This window comes from Pectinophora gossypiella, chromosome 17 (genome assembly GCF_024362695.1).
Source record: "Pectinophora gossypiella chromosome 17, ilPecGoss1.1, whole genome shotgun sequence".
NCBI classification, from domain to species: domain Eukaryota; kingdom Metazoa; phylum Arthropoda; class Insecta; order Lepidoptera; family Gelechiidae; genus Pectinophora; species Pectinophora gossypiella.
Window position 1 is genome coordinate 364,063 of NC_065420.1, and position 17,583 is coordinate 381,645.

Consider the following 17,583-nt stretch of genomic DNA (forward strand, 5'->3'; position numbering starts at 1 on the left):
GGAAACAGTGATGTTTCCACATGTGTTTTAAAATTAAGCATCTCTTTTCAGTTAAGTAATACTCTCGAAGTAGACTCTAACCTAGGCACAGTTGTCTTAACAAATCACGCATGAGAACCCTCAGCGCTAACTTTAAGTTGCTCCAAACTGACAAATGTACAATAAACCACGTCATTAGAAACATAATTAACTGGTCGTAGGCCTCGGATTATCAAACAGTTAATTATTTTTTTATTGCTAATAATACCGTCGTTCAAGTGGCGAATTGGCCGGAAAGCAATGATAATTTTTATCATTTCATAACCCAGTTACCTACATGTTGTATAGTATCTGGAGCATCTGCCATGACCTTGATACATAACATAAATATACGTTCAAACGCACCTACACTATCTATATTGTATTTGGAGAACAGTTTTTTTTTTGTTTTTTTGATGTGAATTATTGTAGATTTGCCTCAGATGGCATTAACTACTTGGCCGGACAAAGGGCTCTCACCTGGTACAAAATTTAAGACAACAAGCCTGAGGGTGGTGAACATACAGACATTATGTAAGTAGTTACAAGAAAAATTTGCAGGGATCGTCTGGTACATTTTTCGAGATTTGATGAACTTGTGGAACATTGATGATGTTCCCAAACCCTTCGTTTATGATATTATACATCACAGACAATAATTTATTGAACATAACATAACATTACGCCGGTATCCCCGAAGGGGTAGGCAGAGGCGTATAGTATACCTATACACCGACTCCTCGCTAGCTATGTTTCAGTCCCATGTATTAGCATTAACCGAGTCTATTGGCATTCATCATCCCCAGCTCATTAACGTCCCCACTGCTGGGGCACGGGCCTTCCCTATGGATGAATAGGGAGATCGGGCCTTAAACCACCACGCGGGCATTTTTGTGGTCACCCATCCTATGACCGGCCTTTGCGAAAATTGCTTAACTTCAACAATCGCAGACCGAGCGCGTTTACCGCTGCGCCACCGAGCTCCTATTGGCATTAACCGAGCACAAATCCTGGAATCCTGGAAGAAATTGCTCTAGAGCAATAAGGCCGCCCAAATGTACTGTTTTCATGTGTTATGTCTGATTGTTGAAATTTTAGTTCTGTGCAATAAAGTATATTTGATATGATTTGAAACCACGTGATATCAATTATCTAGCATCCGACTCCTCGCCAGCTATCTTTCAGTCCCACGTATTAGGGCGAGTCTATTGCCATTTATCGGGCACAAATCCAGGAAACAACGTGATATCAATTATATATCATCTTGTTTGTTATATTCAAACGCATAAAGTCGAATTCGCCGATTTAGAAGACAGTCACACTTATTTTGCACTTAGTATGGTATGAGTTTCGCGTCAGACAAAGTACTGCGGGGTAGAAGGCAAGAGGGAAACCACTGCCCTATTTTTCTCTAAAAAGTAGCATGGAGAATGCTACACCGACAAGAGCGTGGCTCTTATATTAGTGATGGTATGACGTGTCATAACACGTATAAACGTTTAAATCTTAACATACAATAAGGAATAAGTAATACTACGTATAGAACGGCAACTCTCCTTTCTCCACCAGCTAGGTTTACCTCACCCCCCCCCCCCCCCCCCCCCTCGAACATAGTTTACACTTTAATCGTATGGTGTCAGACGTCACCACACAGATGCGCGTGTACGATAATGTCAATGTGTAGTGTCCGTGTAAAACGAGGTTGTTGGTATGAAGTGTCCGGGGTGTGGTCTCAAGAATTCTTTCTTTTCATCTGTCTGACCAATTATTAATTCTTGAAATGACCATGACATTAATCATATTATTATCGTTATCGTCGCTGTCGTGTGGGTGTATAGATGTTACTTCTTCTTCTTCCATCGTGTGGGTTGTGAGGTGAATTACCAACCTCATCAACCCTGGTGTCAAGGTTATTATTGAGTCGCCAAAGGCCCATGACATGGCTCATGTAACGACAACTTACTTGGACCAACGGCTTAACGTGCCTTCCGGACGAGGATCATCTTACTTTTTGGACAATCAGGTGATCTGCCTGTAATGTCGTAATCAAACTAGGGATCCAAAGTGACTTTTGTGATATGTCCCCACCGGGATTCGAACCCGGGGCCTCCGGATCTTGAGCCCAACGCTCAACCACTCGACCACTAGGCCGTTTAATAAAATGTTTTGTATTGTTTAAAACATTACACAGGCAGTTGGTTTATTTACAATTTTAATAGGGATTGTGACCTTTGTTGTGTAGGTAATAGGTATATTTATAATAGACAATAATATTGTGCGTAGATTAAAGTTGACGGAAGTTTGGACTCTGATTTCTTTGTGTTTATTCATATTATGTGTCAAAGAATTGAGGTCTTGTTTCAGAATAAGAATAAACGTATTTTATAGACGTGGGGCCATTTGGCCCCAATTCCTGCAGACACCTCCTAATTTTACTTTAAGTTATACCCGTTATTTTTTTATCCGCCGAAAAGGAAAGGCACGGATGATTGACAGGTTTTAATTTTAGGAAGAATGAGTAAGTGAATGAATAACCCGGGCAAATCAAATAGGTGTCTCGCTGGTTTACAAACCGTTTCACGTGTTCGTCAATTTAATTCTGTCGGGTTATTGGCTAATGTAATATTTTTATACGGTTCTTTTTTGTGCTTTAAATTGACGAGTGTTCTATAAATTGTATGCTTGTCGATTACCCTTTCCTTTGCAGCGGATAAGTAAATGACCGGTTTAACTTAAATATTTGAAATAAGTAAGTTTTTTTTAATAATACTGACAATAATATCTGTATATACGCACGTGTTGATATTATGTATGTGTGTATGACAGTTGGTGTAAAACAATCACGTGATCTACTAATCAAGCATGCAGCCTTGCATTGGCCAACATCCACGTTAACCAACTGAGAAGCATGAAACGCTGTGAAACGCACCATCGCAGGATGTTCACCATTTGTTTAAGTGAATAATTGAACAATTACACGCTGTGTGTATAGAAAACTGACCTCACTTGACCACTCATGCAGTTTCGTCAAAGTAAGTACAATCAGAATACGAAAAGTTTAGTAAAACCATAGACTAAAGAATACTACTACGCCTACGGTACGATCACGAGTACTAATATGTATACACTTTGAAACCATGTCACATCAACTTTTTTGACAAATCAAACCGGAACTCTCATTAAATGTCAAATACTTTTATTTTTTAGAAGTAAGTTTACAATTTCCAGTGTTTGGGTTTCTTTTAAGTAACCAAGGTACTTGTAGTAGAAACCCCGGTACTTAAATAACAATATATTTGCGTCCATATGTAATTGTACGTCTTGATTCTTAGCCGGTGCACCGTGGTAGCCTACTTCGAGACTCGTTTGCATGCCGTCATGTACCGTTCTATGAGAGTACCTGTTCTTATGTTACAGCCAGCAACACAAGTGATGCTACATCTTTTAAATATTGAATACGAAGGGCCAAAGTTATCCCACAACTTACTTCGTCGACGTACTATGGTTTCACTTAATTTCGTAAGTTTTTATTCTTTATTGTCCTAACCGTTATTTATGCAATTGTATTATGGAATAGTTTAATAAGTTCTAGAATATTATACTTGATCTTGACGCTTTGTTCTTGACATATACAGGAAAAAAATAACTGCGCCATTTGAGAATAAATTACTTTCCTTGACTAGGTAAGGTTGTTTTCAATTTTCGTACTATAATTGTTTGTAGTCTTGGAATTATAATACTTTTCTCGCTCCTTTACAACCTTTGTGGTGGACTGGCTAGAACTAGAAAACAGAGGTTTTGAGTTCGATTCCCGCTGACGAAATTGTAAAACATTGTGAGACTTAACTCTGTTGTTTGGTTACGTACGACATTGCGGACTGAAAAACCTGGCCACAAAGTGATCCTTGCTACTATACTTCTCATAAAAAAATTCTGTTAAAAAAAAACGAGTTTAATTAAATTTTAAATTTGGAACATTAAGAATAGACCGAATAGGGTAGTGTCCAACTAGTCAAATCAGTTACTTTTTACTAAATGTCAAAACACGAAATTACTATAGAATTTGTATGAAAAAGCACACTGTGAAGTCATAGAAAAATGTGATAAAATATTACGAATTTCTTGATTAAAATCCATAATTCAGTTTAGTTTTAGATCCATCTTTATTTAGTAATCAGAATTTCATAATTTATCTCGAACCTACTACACGACCCAATTGCTGAAAAGTACATTTCCTAAGTACCGTTCGTTACATGATGCAGATACAGAGGTCTTTGACAGCTCCACAATGACCCTGACACCGGTGAGCGTGGTGGGTCATGGCCATGATGCAGCTAACTTTCATAAGTGAATAGGAACATCACGATATTGGGCCTTATCTAAGTTGACGAACTTATTGAGACAATTCCTATTGCATGCTCTAATAAAATTACTAAGTACTAACCGCTCGTATAAGATGCACCTATGTGACTAGTCCCTTTAGGGACTCTCACTGCAAACCATATAATTTGAAGCCGATTGTCGTAATTCCTGTGCATTATATTTGCATACTTTTGTAACTTGTATTTTATTATAAGTTAATGGTTTTAAATTGTCATGTAAAATTATAAAAGTAAATAAATAAATAAATTGACAGTGACAGTCAATAAAATGAGACTGATATAAGGTCACAGACAGTGATAAAAATGAGATTGACATGTCAATTTCTTAGATTTTTATCACTGTCAATTGTCGTTCAATTGAAAACTTAGCTAAGGCCTCTGGTGACAATTAACTTACATACAAATTACAGTCCTCATACAATTTTTTTCATTGACTTTCGCAAGTCATAAGAACAGTCAGCTCTTCAGAGCGGAACCTGGCTGAGGGCGTCTTGGCCAACTCTTGGCCAATTCTTGACCAACGTCACGCGACGCTGGTTGTCCACTGCTTCTCATTCCTGTTCCACTGGATATGTGCAATGTAAATGATCGGGTATCCTACGGTGCTCTATGATTCCGATATTGTGTAATAGCAAAGGTGATAGTCAGTTATTTCGAAAGTGTTTCTTTGAGTCTCGTTTTTAATCTTTGGTTTAATATTTCGACATTTTCGACCACAGATTTTAGTTTTTGACCATTTTTTCTTCTTCTATAATTCCTGTGTACCTATTATCTCGATGCCTTATTTAGTTATTAGGTTAGTGGAAGGTCCAGGGTGTTAGTGACATCGTAACGAAAACATTGAGGGATGATTCAAACTGTGTTGATATCAAGAGGAAAATTTGTGGACGGAAAATTCCACTTGATATTAACTCGGAATCATGGTCTGAATCATCTTCCACAATATTCGGTGGGTTGTCACTAACACCTGCATATTTAGTTTTCAGATAGTAATTATGTGTTTTTTAGAATTTTAGGGTCTCGGGTGATGACACAGAAGATCTCAACAGGCTAGCGCAATGGAAAATTACATGATCCTACATCAGCACAACGGTTCTATTATTGACAATCTGGGTCGTAAGATCCTTGCAGGTCAGCCGTGCAAAATATCTTATCACTGTACTAGATTCCTATTTGGGGTAAGAGATATATCGAGTTTTCTGTTAGACCAACGTGATAAACGATAAACGTCGTCTATATGGAATACTTATAATGTGTTAGGTTATGTCAAATCTATTCGTTGATAGAGGAAGATTCTTTGAAGATGAATGTGTTTGGGATATGCCCGAGTAGAAATGGAAATCTGTTGCACGAGGAAAATTAGAACTCAAATAACATTAAACAATAAATATTACTTATAATGTAAAAAGTCACAAACACCGTATAAAATATCACAACCTTTTTAAAGACCATTAATTAAACTATAGCTAAGTACTTATACATTTATATGTTTAGCACAAAGTTCACTCTGATTGAATGTTCGAAATTCGAACTTGGATTCGATTTTTAAAGTTCTTTGAATTTTTGTTAATATTCTAGCGCGAAGTTAGTTGCAAGCGGCGCGCCGGCCGCCAGGCCTGCGCAGTACTCGTCTCTCCGCTATGCGTCCACGCCTTTCACAACTCACAACCACAAACAGCCTTCAAGGCTGCACAAATTGTCAATAAAACCACCGTTTGATGTAAGTTAGAGGTAAACAACAATATTTGTCGCGTCAACACCAACTCAAGTTTCGCGCTTAGTACTTATTTGCTGTTGGACACGTGTTTAATGACCTTTAGAATGCTTTACAAGCGTACCTACACACTACATTGTTGTATTTTGTGTTATAACTTAAAACATCATACTTTATGCTTTAATAAGTCGTACATAATGCTCACCTATGATGATGTCCAATGCAAATAGCTTTCTCATCATTGTGATACGTGGGATAGGCTACAAACATCATAAAACTGTTTGCCTTTGTCTTGAAAGACCATCAAGGTACCTATTAAACGTGATTATGTTGCATAAATTCAATATTGTTCATCATATTGTTTCAAGTGCGTAGTATGGCTATAAGCATGAATATATCATACACATTAGTACCATGTCACATTAACTTTTTGGCAGAAACTGAAAGACTCACTAAATGTCACAAGGTCCTCAAGTGGGTACATAATATTAGGTACTCATGGTGACTGTATATAACATGTAACATACTGATTGTAAAACTGAGGATTGTTAAGTTGACTTTAAAAATTCACGCTTGTAAGCATTATTTACATCAAAATGAGGACAATTAAAGTCTTACGAACTTAAACAAACAAAATATCATCTTACTTATAACAGTAATTTTCTTCTTTTCAACGGCTCTTAATTTGTGGATGAACTTGGCACAGTTCCGTCAATTATTGACATGACACCATCTCATCTCACGCAGTCACCGAGCATACGGCAAGTGTTATATAATCAAAGTGTTTCTATGTATAGGGTCATTGACTTCTTCGTACAGAGTGAAAATTTCTCGAACCTTCTGCAACAAATGACAATCATCAAAAAAGCAATATTGGTATTTCATGTTGGTAGACATTACGCATTTACTTTTATGAATTGCTGCAATGTGGCCATTTTAGACCCCCAGAACTGTCTTCGTTGCATTACCCTCGACAATATCATACATTCGCTATATACATTTTAAATATAACCTATTCCGTCGAGTCTACACTTTTCTTCTATATTTAGAGTAAGTCTTGTTCCAAAATAGCATGATTTCATCATCCCACAGTGGTGCCGTGGAGAATTTCTCGTTGATCACCAATACTTGAGGATTGGTCTTGTCAGTTGGCCGCCATTTTGGTAACACTGATGTCTCTGCTGGTGTTGGATTCCTGGAAATGAAAGATTAATAAATAAATTGAAAAATAAATTAACAAAGACAATGATAGTCGTTGCCCAGCTGTGGAACACCTCAGGCTAGATAAGAAGACGAACAGTCTTAGCATGGTAAGGAATGAAAAATAAAAATTGGTATATAATGTGTCAAGCGGATTGTCATTGCTATTACCTACGATCATCATCTCCCTAGCATTATCCCGTTTCTCACAAGGACGGCTTACCTATCCTGAAGATTTGACAGGTCCGGTTTTTTAAAGAAGCGACTGCCTGTTTGATCTTCCAATCCGCGAAGGGAAAACCAGCCCTACTTATACAGGGTAGGTCACACACCTCCGAAAATGCATTTCTCAAAAATGTGGGTTTCCTCACGATGTTTTCCTTCACCTCTGAGCACGTGATAATCATCGCTATTACCTACGATATAAAAACTAATTATGTCGATTATTATAAGCGATCCTGTTACCTTGTTAGATGTTTTCTATGGAATCATTATAATTAACGGCCTCCTTGATCCAGAGATTGAGCGTTGGGCTCACGATTTGGAGATCTGGGAATCGCTTTGAAACGCGATAGGACGTATCACAATAATCACTTTATGATTCCTAGTTTGGCTGAACGTCCGATTGTCCGAAAGTAAGACGATTCATGTTTCCAGCAGCCTACTGGTTAACTTGCCTTCCGAAATACGGAAACTATCCCTGCTCCTATTTTCAATTTACTTTAAGTAAGTAAGTATGTAGTCGTTACATGTGCCATGTCAGGGACATTTATTTGGTGGCTCCTTAGTAAGCCTGACACCAGGTTGTATGAGGTTACCTGATGTGATCATTAATGATTTTGGTAATCTCAGGAAAGCGTGAGTTTAGTATCTATGTTCGTATGTATAAGTATTTAAGAAAAATAGAGGTATTAGTAGTAACTATTACTCACCCAAATTTTGCAAAGTTGCTCCAGAGCGTCGATACCTTTTTGATCATTTCAGTTTCAAAGAATGAATTAATCAGAGTGGCTCTTGTCTTAAACATGTAGAACAGTTCATCAGCATGGGTAGCTCCTCGTGTCTTCCACGATGCGAAGACCAACTTTGCTAGATTCAACCAGCCACTATAACACATCTTATAGGTGTATATTGGTTCAATGTTAGTCTTTAGCAGCATTTCAATAGTAGATATCACTGAATACGTGATTCCTGCATCTCCTTCAAACCTTGCTAACTCATCTATCATGTCTTTAGAATACTCTTTATCTCCTATATACATCTGTTTCAGTCTTTCAGCAGTCTTAATACGTTCTTCTTCATTTGGGAAATGTAGGTCTCGGGGTATACCATTATAGAAATCAAAGTTTTCTTTTGTGGTATCGTTTTCTTTACCAACAAACATGTATCCTTCCGCGTCGTTGTAACCTATTATCATTGGCATTTTGGCGTATTTGCCTTTTGATAGTAAATTATACGGCAGATCAGTTAGGAAAGATTGCACGCCTGGAATTGTTTGTTCCACACAGGGTACAAAGACGTTTTCAGAAAGAACTACGTCACCTTTGGCTCGTGGTACTCTTGTACTCAGCAACTCTACATCAGTTTTGTTCCTAAATATCTTGTATATTTCACGAGAGTCTTGAGTATCATAGCCCATTTGTTTGGCGAGTAGTCTTGCAGTCTTAAGTGGTTCGAATTGAAAAGCCCACGGCGCTGTGGCCGAACCACTTTGCATTATTACTTTGTGAAATAATCCCTTCGACATTGGAGATATTAAATGGTACACGACAGACGCTGATCCTGCGCTTTCACCAAATAAAGTGACATCGTTAGGATTCCCACCGAAAACTTCTATATTCTGTTGAACCCACCTAAGAGCTGCTACTTGATCTTTCAGTCCGACATTTCCTGGTGCCTCTTCTATTCCCAGACACAGGAAGCCTAAGACTTCGAGTCTGTAGTTGATGGTGACTAGAATGACTCCGTGAGGGACTAGATAGTCAGGGCCGTATAGAAGTGGGGATCCTGAGCCGTCTCGGAAGCCTCCTCCGTGGATGAAGACCATAACGGGACGCCGTGTGACGTCACCGGGCTGCGGCGGCGGCGTATACACGTTGAGGGTCAGGCAGTCCTCTTGGCCGGAGATCATGTGCTTGGAGAAGCGTTGCGTGCATCTGACGTGTTCCTGGTACGCTTCGAAGGTACCCTCCCACGGTGGGACCAGCTTTGATTCCTGAAAAGCAAATAAGGATATTTTGAAATAAATTAACAGAATAATTTTCTAATGCTGATGGAAAATATGTTTTGTGTTAATAGTTTCAATTTTATTTAAAACGAAAGTGAAAAAAGAAACGATCCGGTGTTTACTATCAGAACGGGCAGAGTAGTCCAAAATTACCAAAGATGTATGGAAAAATACCTTACCTGAAATCTATTGACGATGGTAGCGTAAGGTATGGCAAGGTACTCGGCGTAGGCGCCGTTGTGAGCTACGGATCCCCGCACCAGCCCGCTGCGCACACGCAGCTCCGCCGTGGGCTGCCGCACTAGCCGCGCCGCCCACAGCGACCACAGCACCACCCACTTCCACGACACACTCACGCGCATATACATTGTCTATCACCAACTTTATAACAAATCACTTCTTCTTTTACCGTGTGGGTTATGAGGTGGATTATCAACCTCAGCCCTACACTATTTCTAGTGACTTTGAAAAATGCGTTTTTGTGTCTCCATTTATGATCACTTCCTTCTTTACCTACAATACACTATTTGCATGCCTTTTTAATGGAGTTTTTTTGTTTTTACTACTCAAATGCGCAATACTTCTCTATCACTATTTGAAATATTAGATACAGTTATGTAAATACCATTATAGTCAGTTCCACTGTGTTTTGCATTAACACTTTTGTCTAATTATGATATCAGTCAAAGTCACCTCATATTTAAGTCCTTTTGGATACCTACAATTTTGACACCGTGTATTTAACATTAAGGTTATTTTTGTTATATTTATAACTTATTGTGAATATACACGATTTTGCACGATGAACCTTTTATAAGTAAGTACCTAATTAACATTCATTCTAAACTAATACTCCTATACTTCGTCTATAAAATCTTACTTTAGGACAAATGCCTTAAGATTGTATTAATAATGGAATGGAATTCTCTTCCTGCGTCATTGTTCCCAATACATACAATTTGGGGATTTTAAGGCAAGAGTGAATAGGCACTATTTGAGCTTGCGTGCTCCCCATTAGACCACATCGCTGCTTAAGACCAGACTAGATCGTGGTCAAACGTGTTCAAATCTTTTAATAAAAAAATAGGTCAATTTATTTTATTCACGCGATTACGACAAGTTTCTAAATATTTTTAAAATCAAGGTTATAAGTTCAATAAAATATTAACAACAAAATTCTATTAAAATACTAAATAGGTACCTTTTGAAGAAAAAAAATGCACATTGTGTCAAAACTTCACAAGGTATGGTTTGATAATCGACCGGTAATTATAATAAATGTTTCTGTTCGGTTCTTTGATTGTAGATCTATAAAAAACAAAGAAAGAACGAAATTGGAAAGTAAAGTTAAAATGTTTTGAAATACTTTAAGCTAATTACCATTTAAGGATATTAATAGTGTCTTCTAATTGCTAGCCACACTGCCAACCCCATTAGGAATCACGGGCGTGAGTTATGTATGGGTAAAATCATTCGTATTTGTATGAAAACCAGCCGTGTTGGTTTCATTAGTTCACTAGTTACCTATCCGCTAGCGACTTGACTCATATTAGCATCAATTACATTTGACCGATATTAGAACACAAAACATCGACTAATCACATGTATCTTAACAATAACTTTCACTGGAATTTACTCCTCCTCTATTGATATTAAGGTTCACAGTTCTATGGATGATCTTTGTGACGGTAATCAAAGATTCATAGCGCAAGTCGTGTAACTGTTTATTCTTTGAGACCATAGAAAAATCGACCTTATTAACTCTGTTCTGTGATTGAGACCGTTGAAGACGACCGAGTTTGGATTCACGTTATCATTTTAAATACTGTCTATTATTCGACTGGAATTCACTAAATATTACAACACTTAATTCACTATTTCACGAAATGGTTTGCCGAGCTCAAACGAAAACACAAACACTAACTTAACTATTATTTTTAACACTAAGTCCTTTCCGTCACATTGTATATCGTGTATTTTTAGCACTAGTATCACAATTGTCACTTTGATTCAAAAACGCTTCGTTTATTTTGTGTTTATTCGTCAAAACACGAGTATTTCGTGATGTGAGTAATTCTAGAATGGCCGGCGCCGATGGTTCCAGTATCACTCGTCACTCGACCGGTTTGCGTGCTTTCCACTGACCGACAGACATGAATACTTGTTCACCGTTTTCTTAATCTTCATTCTTTCACTTGCGACATCTGTGCCATATTTACAGCTATTTATAGTTTATAGCAAATTCAGATAACAATTGAAGCATCGTAGATGGAATTTCTTATTATTAAGGTTTATTTTTATTAAGCAAGTTGTATGTTGTTGTGGTCAATGGGACGAGAATGCGGTGGAAATTGTTGTCGTAAATAGTATAGTGCTAATAAGTATCTTGGCTGGATAAAAAGTGTAGTGTGTTCCATGACGCTCGCTTTAAGAAACTGTTTGGTGGAGACATTTTTAAGCCACATAAGAAGCCTAGCAATTTAAGTTTCCGTCATTGTAGAGGTATACTAATAGTGAATATAGATCCTGAAGATCCTGAATGAAGATCGTAAAAAATGAATGCCATTCATTGAGTGACCTAAAACCCACCGCAATAAATTAGTCATTACTGGCCTAACCTTGCGCATACTCGTATATCAAATGTATTAAAAAAACAAGAAACAGGATTAAATCAATTTACTGCTCGGAAAATAATATTACGGGCATTTCAAAAAAAAAAACTAAAACAATTGTAGCCGCGATGACATAATGTTGCTTGTTACAGCATTATTATTGGTTTATATTGCATCCAATCCAGTGTGTCTCTGTCTTTTTACAACAGCGCACGTATGACATGCGCAAAAATCGTAAAAACGTAAGAAAAACCTCGTTTATCGGTGAAGTTTTTTAACAGCTATTTAGCATAAATATGTTTACAAATGTTTAACCTACCTGTCGAGAACCCTGCACCAGGATGTCGGTAATCGTTATCGCGACTTGTCGTCATTGGAACGGTGAGGTTGACGCGACTGAAGTTCATACATGAACGTCCACAGAACAACACGTATTATTAGTAGAAAAATCGAATCAGCGACTCATGACAAAGTATCTAATCGATATAATACGCCCTTCAACGATAGAGCTAACGCTGTTGTTGATAAGGACAGCGATATAAACAGTTAGTAGATACACAGTGCAGTGTGATAAAGTGATATTTTGTGATGAGAAATAATGTTCGACATTATAACAGTGTGATCTCAGTAACAACGCTAAGATTTTGTGTGATGACAAAAAATATTTAAGTGGCTCTTTGATTGACCTTGCGTCTCTGAACTTTGGACTTAACAATCTTCTATAGCATCTATGAACTAAGTGCTTAAGGTACATTTTTCATTCATTGGCAATTATAGTTCCTTATATTGCTGAAAAGAAGTTTAGAGAAGTTTATTTGAAAATGCAAAACATATAAACAATGAAATTGCGAGAAAAGAAGAACCAATAGTAGAATTTAATAACCAACTATTGTCATAAAGCGGTTAAGAGTATGTCTGAGAGTTAACAACAAGCATTACATGACAGTGAGAATTCGCTTATACCATTATAAGTATATACCATCACTAATGTTGGTGCTATAAAACTTGTATTCTCAGGTACAGATTCATAATTACTTGTCAAGACTATTATTAAGAGATAAAGTAAAGAAGTGACACATGGCAACGAAAGAATTATACCTATAGATAAAGTTATCGGTAAAGGTTGGATAAAAAACAATAATTATTACAGGCAATGTCAGTTGTTATAAATTTGGTGGTTGATGGAAGAAAAGTCTGAAGGAGTCGATAATTTACCAATAGATCGGTCAGTTTACAGAAATACTTGACAAGAATATTATTATAAAATAGACGCTGAGAGGTGACCTACTTGTGAAGGATCACATTGAGACGTGGAGAATTCACCGATAGATAGAGTTATCGGTAAAGTTTGCATAAAGAACAAATATCAAAGTCACTAGAAGTGAGCTGTTATAAGTAGGTAGAGTTTGTGTAGACGATGTATATGCGCGTGAGTGTGTCGTGGAAGTGGGTGGTGCTGTGGTCGCTGTGGGCTGCACGAGTGGTGCGGCAGCCCACGGCGGAGCTGCGCGTGAGCAACGGGCTGCTGCGGGGGTCCGTAGCGCACGACGGCTCGCACCTGCACTACCACGGGATACCCTATGCTACCGTTGGCCCTGAACATAGGTTTAAGGTAAGCAAGTATCGTTTGAAAATGAACCTAGTTGATTTAGTACGTATCTAATCCAGCAAAACAAGTAATTCTATGCAAACATGCGGAAATACGCGCGCATTCAATATTTTTTAATTTTTAAATTGCTTTTTATAAGGAGAACGACGTCTTGCTGTAATATAGCCATGACACTTGAAGAAGTGTGATATTATACAGTTTCCTTACACAGTATTATCCTTAGGATGTATGAATTCTCGCTTCATGTCGATTGTCGTCAACACTGTGTCCTTTAACAACGAAGGACGTCATTTTTTGTCCTTATGAAAATATGACTAAATATTAACTTGCCCGCTAAGGTAGTCATGCATTTTGTACATTACTTATTATGAATAATGTTAATGTATTTGACCTTCTGTGGTGGATTTAAAGTCTTTACGAAAACTTCCGAGAATGTGCGCAGGTGTTAATGTACCTACTGCGTGGTTTGATACCACTCACGCCATTAAATCTAAAATCAACGAGACGCCAGCAGACAATTCGTGCATAGGTACATTGTGGATATCCTCACAATCCGCAATCCACAATGGAAACGTTTCGTACCTTCGTTCCTTATAAGAACGGTTAAGAATGGAATGGCCTGCCGCAGTCTGCGTATCCCTCTCAACACAATCATGGAATATTCAAAACTAGTGTAAATACTAGGTAATCGTGTACCACCTTAGATCCTATCTTCCCTTGTCATCAGGTGAGATTGTGGTCAAACGCAAGCCTATTTTTAACATTTTCTTTTCTTATTCGGTATTTTCTCCTTTCCAGGCACCGGGTCCGGAGCCAACGTGGGAAGGTGTGTTCGACGCGATAGATGAATATGTACAATGTCCGCAACGACTCGCAGGACAAACTGTTGTTGGGCAAGAAAACTGTCTTGTACTTAACGTGTATACTCCTCTACACGCAAATCCTGATTCCCGATTACCCGTTATGGTGTTCATCCACGGAGGAGGTTTCTTCCATGGATCCGGTTCTAAAATCATATACGGTCCAGAATATTTGGTAGCAAAAGAAGTCATTCTCATCACTATAAATTACAGACTCAACATACAAGGTTTCTTATGTCTACGAACCGAAGATGCGCCGGGTAACGCTGGCATGAAAGACCAGGTAGCGGCCCTCAGATGGGTTCAAAGAAATATTGAAGCGTTCGGAGGCGACCCTGACAATGTGACATTATTTGGAGAATCAGCAGGTGCAGCGTCCGTATCGTATCATCTCCTTTCACCAATGACTAAAGGTTTATTCCATAAGGCGATCATACAAAGTGGATCATCTCTAGCCCCTTGGGCTTATCAGCTCAGGCCTGTGTATATGGCCAGTTTACTTACCAAAACTATGGGGTACAAAACTGAGGACCCCAAGGAATTGTATCAAATTATAATGAACAAGACTGATGAAGAATTGATTATCACGAGAGTACCGAGGAAGGAAGGCAATTTAATTGTGTCTGAAGTTTTATACGCTCCTTGTACGGAGGAGGTAATAGATGGCGTAGAGCCGTTCCTAACAGAAATACCATATGAAGCGCTGTCTAAAGGGAAATTCAACAAAGTACCTCTGATCATTGGCGCAAACAGCGAGGAGGGATTGCTTTTCGCTAGGAGGGAAAATGATACGACAATACCAAAGATTTCATTTGAAAAGTCCTTGCCGAAAGATATAGTAATACATTCTGAGAGCGAAAGAAAAGCAGTGGCAGCGAAGGTGTATGAACTTTACATGGGTGATGATGAAGTATCCAGTGAAACCATTCTGAAGCTTTCAAGGCTTCATGGAGAGCTGTACTTTAACTTGCCAAGTGTATTTGAGACGGAATATATTCTAAACAGTACGGATCAGCCGGTGTACAACTATTTCTTTAACCATAGTGGTTGGAGGAACCTTGCGAAGGCGACACTTGGAGGTCCTTTTAATCAAGTGGCGGGCGCGACGCATGCTGACGAATTGTTTTACTTGTTTAAGTCGCTAAAGGTGTCTCTGACACTATTTGAGAACGAAATGATTGACACTATGACTACTTTATGGACGAACTTTGCTAAGTATAGGTGAGTGAATATAATCTTATATAGCCTATTCGATTCCACTGCTGTGCAAAGGCCTACCCTTGATTTTCCACTCCTCGCGACTTTGTGCGATCTCCGGCCAATTCCTCCAATAAGCATTGAAGCCGTTACACCATCCTTTACGAGTGATTATAATACCTTCATAAAATTAGCCTAGCAACGTTGTTGTTTTAACATTTAATTGTGATAATAAGTAATATACGTACCGGGTCATATTTCAAAGATAAGTTCCAATAACTTATTTGTCTCGGGTAAAAGAGCAGAAATCGGCTAAAGGACTTCATCTTGCCTAACATGTTGAACTGGTCATTAAATCACCAAGGTTCATTATAGCCACCAAGACGCCAATATCAAGGCTGGCTATCTCCTATCTCATGGCTTCGTGTTTGTTTGCAGTTGGGGTTACTGGATTGAATTGATGTTTTGTGTGTATGCAATATACCTTTTATATCAAGAGGCTCTTCGGTCACCTTTTTATACTTAATCTTATCCCGCTAGTGTTTTTTCTGTTGCACCATCCTGCATCCAAGTTTATTTATTTTTGAATCCTGGTATTGGTTCCCTGGAAGAAATTGGTTTAGAACAATGAAGCCGCCCAATTGTACTGCATCCTTGTGTTATGTCTGTATGTTATTTTTTGCGCAATAAAGTTTATTTGATTCGATATAAATCTAAACAGGGTGTCATTGCAATTTGTCATTTTTGCGCATATAAATATAAGTGCACAATGTCAAATATTGCTATTTAGGTAAATTGCTTCAATATGGCCTTGTTTAATCCCTCTGATCGTCACGCCTTCTTCGGGGTTTATCTCATGTTGGATATGCTTCTTGTTACAGTAATCCGACGCCCGCAGCTGCGTCCCTGGACTTCTCCTGGCCGCCCAGCTCGCCCCACTCCCTACACGCGCTGGTGCTGGGCTCTGCGCACACGCAGCCGCTGTGGCACACACCCTCGCTTCACTACTGGCGGGAACTCTACCACAAATACAGGCGGAAACATTATTAGATTGAGGAACAAATTGTTGTGATATTTATTATTAAATTATTTTTAGAATTTTTTTTTTTTGGGTTTTGATGTGTCTTATGTAAGTGAAAAGCGGTTACCAACAACCGAATCCAATATACTGAGCTAGTTTACTACATTATAATACAAACTAAAATTTATGCAGGTACATGTCAAAAACTTATAATTTGACATTGACAGACCGCTCCGAAGACCACCCGATGGGAAAGTCCTCTTTACGCTGGCGGCGTTTGCATACTGGATGGCCAGCGCAATATGCTGCATTAAGTACGATTCGGTGCGGGGGTCATCTCCATTCTGCTGCAACCGCCAGCCCAATTGCTAAACAAAGTTTACGGCTCCTGTACACCGTGACCCGGCACCAGCACAGCAAAGGGAACAAAAATGTAAGCATCCCCGAGGTTGGCTAGTCTACTTGCAAGAACTATTGTGCTTGAAAGATTCTCTTTTCAAACCTATTATTATTAATATGCTTCGTCCAATCACGTGTTTCACGTGTTTACCTACTTCTATCGTGTGGGTTCTGAGGTGGATTACCAACCCCATCAACCCTCGTGTCAGGGTTATTATTGAGCCGCCAAAGGCCCCTGGCGTGGCTCATGTAACGACTAACTTGCATCAGTAAGTAGTACATACATACATAAACTCACGCCCGTTAACCCTAATGGGGTGGGCAGAGCCACAAGTAATCAAAGA

The 17,583-nt window shown here is 38.6% G+C and overlaps 2 protein-coding genes across 3 annotated transcripts; one reads left to right on the forward strand and one right to left on the reverse strand.

The window, feature by feature from the left end:
• Window positions 1-5,771: 5,771 nt before the first annotated feature.
• LOC126374355 (esterase FE4-like) lies at window positions 5,772-11,745 on the reverse strand. Of its 2 annotated transcripts, none has more exons than XM_050020959.1 (4): window positions 11,295-11,745; window positions 9,721-10,259; window positions 8,247-9,529; window positions 5,772-7,309 (listed from the first exon to the last, which is right to left on the reverse strand). In XM_050020959.1, exons 2-4 carry the CDS (start codon window positions 9,907-9,909, stop codon window positions 7,141-7,143), a joined length of 1,641 nt encoding a protein of 546 aa, XP_049876916.1. In that variant the 5' UTR covers window positions 9,910-10,259; window positions 11,295-11,745; the 3' UTR covers window positions 5,772-7,140. The 2 variants fall into 2 exon arrangements, with proteins under 2 accessions (XP_049876916.1, XP_049876917.1); XM_050020960.1 differs by having other exon boundaries at window positions 11,280-11,745.
• A 30-nt stretch (window positions 11,746-11,775) lies between these two features.
• Window positions 11,776-16,922, forward strand: LOC126374354 (acetylcholinesterase-like). The gene is made up of 3 exons (XM_050020958.1): window positions 11,776-13,765; window positions 14,561-15,843; window positions 16,701-16,922. Exons 1-3 carry the CDS (start codon window positions 13,571-13,573, stop codon window positions 16,867-16,869), a joined length of 1,647 nt encoding a protein of 548 aa, XP_049876915.1. The 5' UTR covers window positions 11,776-13,570; the 3' UTR covers window positions 16,870-16,922.
• The last annotated feature ends 661 nt before the right edge of the window (window positions 16,923-17,583 follow it).

What these genes read in the sequence shown, in the direction of transcription:
- LOC126374354 (XM_050020958.1), top strand. Translation starts at nt 13,571, where the DNA reads ATGTATATGCGCGTGAGTGTGTCGTGGAAGTGGGTGGTGCTGTGGTCG. An exon ending in GCCCTGAACATAGGTTTAAG is followed by an intron (nt 13,766 to 14,560) that starts GTAAGCAAGTAT and finishes TCTCCTTTCCAG; the next exon opens with GCACCGGGTCCGGAGCCAAC. An exon ending in ACGAACTTTGCTAAGTATAG is followed by an intron (nt 15,844 to 16,700) that starts GTGAGTGAATAT and finishes TTCTTGTTACAG; the next exon opens with TAATCCGACGCCCGCAGCTG.
- LOC126374355 (XM_050020959.1), bottom strand. Translation starts at nt 9,909, where the DNA reads ATGTATATGCGCGTGAGTGTGTCGTGGAAGTGGGTGGTGCTGTGGTCG. An exon ending in CCATCGTCAATAGATTTCAG is followed by an intron (nt 9,530 to 9,720) that starts GTAAGGTATTTT and finishes TTTGCTTTTCAG; the next exon opens with GAATCAAAGCTGGTCCCACC. An exon ending in AGCAACTTTGCAAAATTTGG is followed by an intron (nt 7,310 to 8,246) that starts GTGAGTAATAGT and finishes TTTCATTTCCAG; the next exon opens with GAATCCAACACCAGCAGAGA.